At 46.1% G+C, this 6,987-nt stretch overlaps 1 protein-coding gene across 1 annotated transcript; it reads right to left on the reverse strand.

Moving 5' to 3' along the window:
• Nucleotides 1–310: 310 nt before the first annotated feature.
• Nucleotides 311–1,722, reverse strand: LOC130028169 (tripartite motif-containing protein 75-like). Its single transcript, XM_056118877.1, has 3 exons — nt 1,447–1,722; nt 763–1,356; nt 311–685 (listed from the first exon to the last, which is right to left on the reverse strand). Exons 1-3 carry the CDS (start codon nt 1,720–1,722, stop codon nt 311–313), a joined length of 1,245 nt encoding a protein of 414 aa, XP_055974852.1.
• Between the last annotated feature and the right edge of the window lie 5,265 nt (nt 1,723–6,987).

Raw genomic sequence — 6,987 nt, forward strand, 5'->3', positions numbered from 1 at the left:
GATTCTGTAACATCAAAATTGGTGAAAGTCAAATCTTCCAACCTCACAGATAATGTGTGAAGTTTTGCAATGCTTTCAAAATACTTTACTGTTGCACAGAAGACCTGAAATATCTTTTACATTATAAAAATTTTTTGTTTTATTTACAACAAATAATGGTACAATTATTTCTATATACGACTTATTACAAAAGAGAACGTTTCTCCTTCATTGTCCCTAAATATGAATATCTATGCATCCGTTTCATCATGTTTACATCAACAGTTTTCCACTTAGAGTGGGAAAATAAACACAAGGGATTATCCTTCCTTTAAACTCTCCCCACACCCACGGAGAGAGGGGCACAGTCGGGCCTCAGGAGGAAGTAGGGCTTGAGCTCTTGAGCAAAGGGCTCTGTGAAGGAGTGCAGGTGAGACCTGTCGGCGGCGTTGTAGAAGGAAAGCTGTCCCAGCTCCCAGTCCAGGTAAACGCCGATGGCCGCGGGCTGGTCCCTGAGAGCCAGAGGCACGGGCCCCGCTCCCAGGGCCAGGTAGTCTCCATCCTGCAGCTGCAGCGTCCAGCATCTCTTGGGAGATGCCAGGGGACCGGTGGCCTGGGCGGAAGGCGCGACACTGCACACGCCCACGGCCCACTTGGGCTTGGCGCCCACCTGCACCGCCCAGTAGTGGCGGCCAGAGGCGAAGCCCTCCCGGCCCAGGACCACCAACGGGGCAGTGTAGTCCCAGGGCCGGTGTTCCCATCCCCTTTGGGCCTCTCCCTCACGCAGGTCACTGACATGAGGTCCTGGAACACGCGCAGGCTGGGGTGTGCCATGTAGGGGTCCATGCTGATGCGCTCTCGGAATCTCCAGATGATGCTGCTGAGCGCCGAGCACAGAGGAGGGAGGCTGTAGGCCACCGGCCTGAAGAGCAGGGGCTGCATGACTGGGGACTGCAGGCCCGCCCAGCGTTTCTGCAGGCCCCTCACGCCCATCAGCACCATCTCCTTGGACATCACGCTCCACTCGGCCACCTCCCGTCTGAGGTCTTTCAGCGCCCAGATGTGGTCCCAGTAGGCCTCCAGGTTGGCCCTGAGCTGCTGCTGCAGGCGTTTGTCCTCTTTGGCCAGCCTGCAGAGTGCCGCCTCTTGTTCACGCTCCACAAACTGGGTGAGCTGCTCAAATTCTGAGGCCAACTGACTGTTACGCATTCTTACCTCCTCTCTCAGCTGCAGGAGCTTTTTCTCTTGGATGACTAAGAGCTTCTCCACCGTTGCCCGCTGTGACTTCAGGGACTCGATGAAGCCGCCGAGCCTCTGTCTGTACTGATGTGCAACCTCCTCCCCGGGCCTGATGTTGGGTCCCTGGTGGACAGGGCCCTGGGGGCACAGGGGACACACCGGCTCCTGGTAATCTTCACAGAAGAGGCTCACCACCTGCCTGTGCTCCTCACACCTGTGTTCCTATGCCTGCGCCATCTCTCTGCTCCCAGAGCTGTGCAGGAGCTTGACCAGGTCCACCAGCCTGCCCAGCTGGGCGTTGCCACTGACGCGCATCTCCTGGAGGGCCCGCCGGCACACGGGACAAGGGAATCTGTCCTGCAGGTCCTTCCATGATGTGCGGATGCAGGAGGCGCAGAAGTTGTGGCTGCAGTCAATGGTGATGGGGTTATCGAGGTAGTCCAGGCAGACGGGACAGATGAGCTCTGGATGCATTTTGGCCAGGACTGCCGACACCTCCTCCATCCTCGGGTGTGGGAAGGGCAGGTAAGGGTCAACGGGTAATCCTTATAGAAAGGGATCACAATAAAATAGAACAAAAAGAAATGGACATACTAAACTTAGACCTAAACTGACTGGTCATTCTCTCTCCAGGGATGGGAACCTAGTATATCATTTTCTCCTTAGATTCTGTAGTGACATCATTTTTTCTCTAACATGTTAAAATTGTTCCCGACTGTCAGCTAATGTATGTGTTTTTTCAAAAATAGCACTGATTCGCCTCCACAGCTCAGTGATGATGCCACCATTTTTTTATTTGTCTTTCGCACCACATCTGGCAGAGCTCAAGACTTAGCTCCTGATTCTATGCTCAGGGATCATTCCTAGTGGACCCTGGGGACCATATGAGGTGTTCAGAATTGAAACCGGATCAGCCGCGTGCAAGGCAAATGACCTACCCGCTTCAACCTTAGCCCTTCTCAGAGTCTGTCATACTTCCTGGACATTATTTTTTTCTTTAACATATAAAAGTTTCCTCCTGAGAGATCAAAGTTCAAATGCTCGTCTTGCATCCTGCTGACCCTGGTTTAATTGCCCAGAACCACTTACGGTTCTTCAAATTGCAGCTAGGGGTCACTCCCGAGTACATTGTCTTCGTAAGATTCAGCTGTAGTCCTACCTTTCCAAAAATGATCGTCTGTACTTTCAATGCACGTACGCTAGCATCAGATGCATCCATTGAGAAGTTCTACATGGAGCTAGAGAAGTTCTATAAAGAATACCACACCTAATAAAAGATCATTGTGGGTGATTTTAATGCCAAGATAGGACCGAGAAGATCAGCTGAAGAACTTCACATTGGGACCCATGGCCTAGAATGGAACGAACAGGGTGAGAGACTGTCTGAGTTCATCATGTACTTAAGCTGAGAAGAAAAACTCTAAATAAACTATTTCAAAGTTCCCAGTTCCCATATCCTACAATTTCACTTCATTATACTTTCACATTTTCAAAACTACTATACGGGCATGAGAAAAAGGACAGGCACATATTTTATATGCTCTTTCCATCATGTGGTTCCACAAACACCAACGATGCCCCCCTTTCCCCCAACATCACCACAGGATGTGCATTAAAAGCCTGTGTCGGGGCTGGAGTGATAGCACAGAAGGTAGGGCATTTGCTTTGCACGCAGCCAACATGGACAACACAAGTTCGATTCCCAGCATCCCATATGGTCCCCCGAGCACCGCCAGGAGCAGTTCTTGAGTGCATAAGCCAGGAGTAACCCCTAGCATCGCTGGGTGTGACCCAAAAAGAAAAAAAAATCCTGTGTCATATTATACATAGCTGTGACTTTTTCCTTCACCCAAGTTTTCCCTTCATATTTTTAAGTTATGTAAAAGAGTCTGCACACATATTTCCCTAGAAAGTGTGCAACTGTTCTCACAATCCTTTCTAAATAGATCTGAGGAGACTCTTTAATTTTCATTATTATTAGGAGGGAAATTTGTGATGAGTTAGTGATATCACCAGATTACTGCTGAGGGTAGTCACTATATGTCTGCTCAGAAATTTGTATTTCTGTTGTGTGGAGAGCCTCGTGGTATATCATTAGCTTTTTTCAATCTATTAAATTGGGGGACAGAGGGGTGCTCTGGAATGCCATCTCACCATTGAAGACTGGCCATAGGAAACATTGTCTAGTGTTAGGAGCAGTGGTATTTGTTAAAATAGCTGGAACTTCAAAACAGTTCAACTCTTTTATAAAATTTCTGTCCAGGCTCAATAAAATTGGAGCTGTGTGTACAAAGCACCCATGAGGGTTTTACACAGAAAATGAAAATAATCCGATTTGCTTCTGAAACTGATGATTCAGGAGCCGGGGGAAGGGGCTATGCAGGTGGCCAGGGTGTATACCCTAAAACAGACTCCCCCATCACTACAGGAGAGACTCTTGAGGAACTCCAAGTCCCCCAAGTAAACAAAGCAAAGAAAAATTAAAATAAGTGTTGGGATGTAGTTCATTTGGAAGAGCACTTGCTCTGAGTGTGTGAGGCCTGTGTTTGATTCCAGGCTTGCTATCCCTAGTGCTGAGCTGAACGCAACTCATAAAGCAAAACACATATACACAAACACACACACACACGTGTAGACACACACACTTATACATATACATACATATGTATATATGATTATACTGTGTACTGAGATGATAAATAATGGAAAGGAAGCATGAAATGAGGAGCGACCTCTAATGAAGATGTTCAGAAAGAATCAGAGAATGTATGCGATTAGAAGAGGAGATAGAACCACATAACCTGTATGGCTTTTTTTATACTATACTTCATTACAGTGTTTTATTTCTGTATTCCTGGACCATTAAGAACATGTAGTTGGGCTGAAGCAGTTGTAAGGCATTTAAGGTGTTTGTTTTATATGTAAATGACCAAGGTTTACTCACTGGCATCACATATGGTCCCTGGAACACCACCAAGAGTATCCCTGAATACAGTCAGGAGTAAACCCTGAGCACTCTGGGTGTAACCTCCCCCACTGCATCCCCAAATGCAATAACCAGTCTTAGTACCGCTCTGGTAAGGAAAACACATCTTGTCTGTATATTCTTACTAAAAGGAATCCTAATGGTGCTTGTACAATTATTTTTACCCAGAATTAGTTTTTCTTTTTACAGAACTTCTATTTTTATACGTAAATGTTAGTAACATGCTCAGACCTTTTAACATCTCTTAAAAATACATCAAATTTATAAATTTATTTGGAGAAACCCAATCCCCTTCATTTAAGTTTCCCTTTGCTGGGCAGTAAATGACCTGATTCCGTGCTTCTAGGCCTACCGTAGACTGCTGAGAGCAGCCATCTCCCAGCCCAGCTCCTGTGAGCAATAGTCAGTGCTGTGGGTCCAAAGAGCAAGCTGGACTGAGCACTGGCCCCATCTAACATGTTCTTCAGTAAAATTACTGAATTTCTTCGAAGAGTGACTGTGCTTTAAGTAAGACTATCAGGGGGTAAGACTACCAGGGGATACCAGCAATGCAAAGGATGGAGAAAGTTACTGGGTTCTCATTCCCACGTTTTCAACTAAATGCTGAGTGAAATGCAGATCCTGAATAACAATTGCATGGCTAGAGGAACAGCACCTCACAGGGAGAGACAGGAGGGAGGTGATAGAGAGGGTTGGGGCCACTGCTAACAAGAGCCCCTGGGGGCCCTACAGTGGGTAAGACCATTTGTTTTGCACAAGACACAACTGGGTTTGATTCCCAGCATCCCATATGTTCTCCAGAGCACCTCCAGGAGCAATTCCTGAGTACAGAGCCAGGAGTAACCCCTGGCTTGTGCAAAAAACAGGAGTTTTTCCTCTAGAGAAGAGTGGGACAGGGTTCCATGGCCAAATGATGGAGAAGCAGGTGAGAGGTGGATCCTGGGTGTGTATCAAAAAACGGGCCGTGTATCAAACTGAGGAGGGAAAAGTCTGTACCTGGTTCTTTCAGCCACCAGACACCCTGTGACTGGCTAAGGGGAGGACTGGCCGCTGAACCTATGGGCGCTGGAGTTCAAGCCTAAGGAGCTGGAATGTGGGACATGATGGTAACCAAACATGCACTACTTGTGCCAGAGTTTCCTCTCTGTGTTGCGGGGGATCCAGGGCATGTGTGTTCAACCCACACCTGAAAACATCCCTGGGATTCTGGAAACATCTGGAAATATCCCTGCATTCTGGCTGCCTCTAGTCAGAGCTATAGCAGGTTCCTTAAAATTTTTCTGCTCATGACTCCCCTCCCCTTTTTCTTCTCTTTTATTTTTCTTTAATTTTTATTTATTTATTTATTTAATTTTTTTTTTTTTTTTTGGTTCTTGGGGTCAGCTCGGCAATGCTCAGGGGTTACTCCTGGCTCTGCACTCAGGAATTACTTCTGGCAGTACTCAGGGAACCATAGGGGATGCCAGGGATCAAATCCAGGTCGGCCACGTGCAATGCAAATGCCCAAGCTATAGCTCCAGCCTTCCTTTTTTCCTTCTCTGTTTTGAGTTATACACAGCTTTGCTCAGGGCTTAATCCTCTCAGAGATCATTCCTTGAAGTGCTGGAGGACCACAAATAGTGCTGGGGATTGAATCTAGTTCAGCCGTGGGCAAAGTAGATGCCTTACCTGCTGTACCAGTTGTCTGGCCTTCACCACCACCTTCACTCAATATGTTTTGGGGTATTTTGTTTTTACTTTTTGGCCACACTTGGCAGTGTTACTCTTGGTTCTGTGATCAGGGGTCACTCCTGCGATACTGGGCACCATGGGGTGCCAGAAATTGAACCACCCAGGTCTGACATAGGCAAGGCAAGCTTTTAAAAAAAAATTATTTTATAAAGTAGTTCACAATATCTTATTACATTTAATATTCAAACACCAAACCCATCACCATTACACCTTCTCACCACCATATTTTGGGTGTTCCCATTCCGAAACCCAATCCCTGACCCAAAGCAAAACCAAAATAATCTAATAGTTCACTCTAAGGTTGTGTAAGGCAAGCTTCAACTACCACTCTAGTCCCACTATCCAATAATTTTTTATGCAACTAGAGTAATATGTATATACAATTCAAGTATACAGGTGTACATGTATATGCATATGTATACAATTCAAACATTTCCTGTTAACAATAACAAATAATTTGGAGTGGGTAAATCCAGTGGTGCTCAGGGGTTACTCCTAGATCTGTGCTGGGCACTAATCTAACAGTGCTCAGGAACCATATGGTGCCACGGATCAACACTCAATTTTCCTCCGTGTAAAGCATCAATCCATTGATCTCCAGAACTAAGAAATGTATTTTAAAACAGTTTTTTTATTTAATTTGCTGTAGGCAGGAGGGTTGAGCCGTACCTGGCTATAATTAGGGCTTACTCCTGTCTTTGTGCTTGGGAATCACTCCCTAAGGTATTTCTGGAACCAAAATACAAGAACTGTCCCTGATGTACCGACTCTCTGATCCTAAAACAATTTTTTAAAAGATTTTTGGAGTGAAGCAATAGTACAGCAACTAAGGGATTTGCCTTGTCCCCACAGCCAGCCCCAGTTTGATCCACAGCACCCCACATGGTCCCTCAAGCCTGCCCGGTGTAATTCCTGAGTACAGACCCAGGCATAAATGCTGAGTACCACTGGATATAACCCAAAAACAAACAAGAAAAACAAATGAAAAAAGATTCTTTACTACCACCTATTCAAATACATGACCGCACATGGGGTCACAAGCTCCAGTTTAG

Source organism: Sorex fumeus, unplaced genomic scaffold, assembly GCF_029834395.1.
Source record: "Sorex fumeus unplaced genomic scaffold, SorFum_2.1 ptg000039l, whole genome shotgun sequence".
Lineage (NCBI taxonomy): Eukaryota > Metazoa > Chordata > Mammalia > Eulipotyphla > Soricidae > Sorex > Sorex fumeus.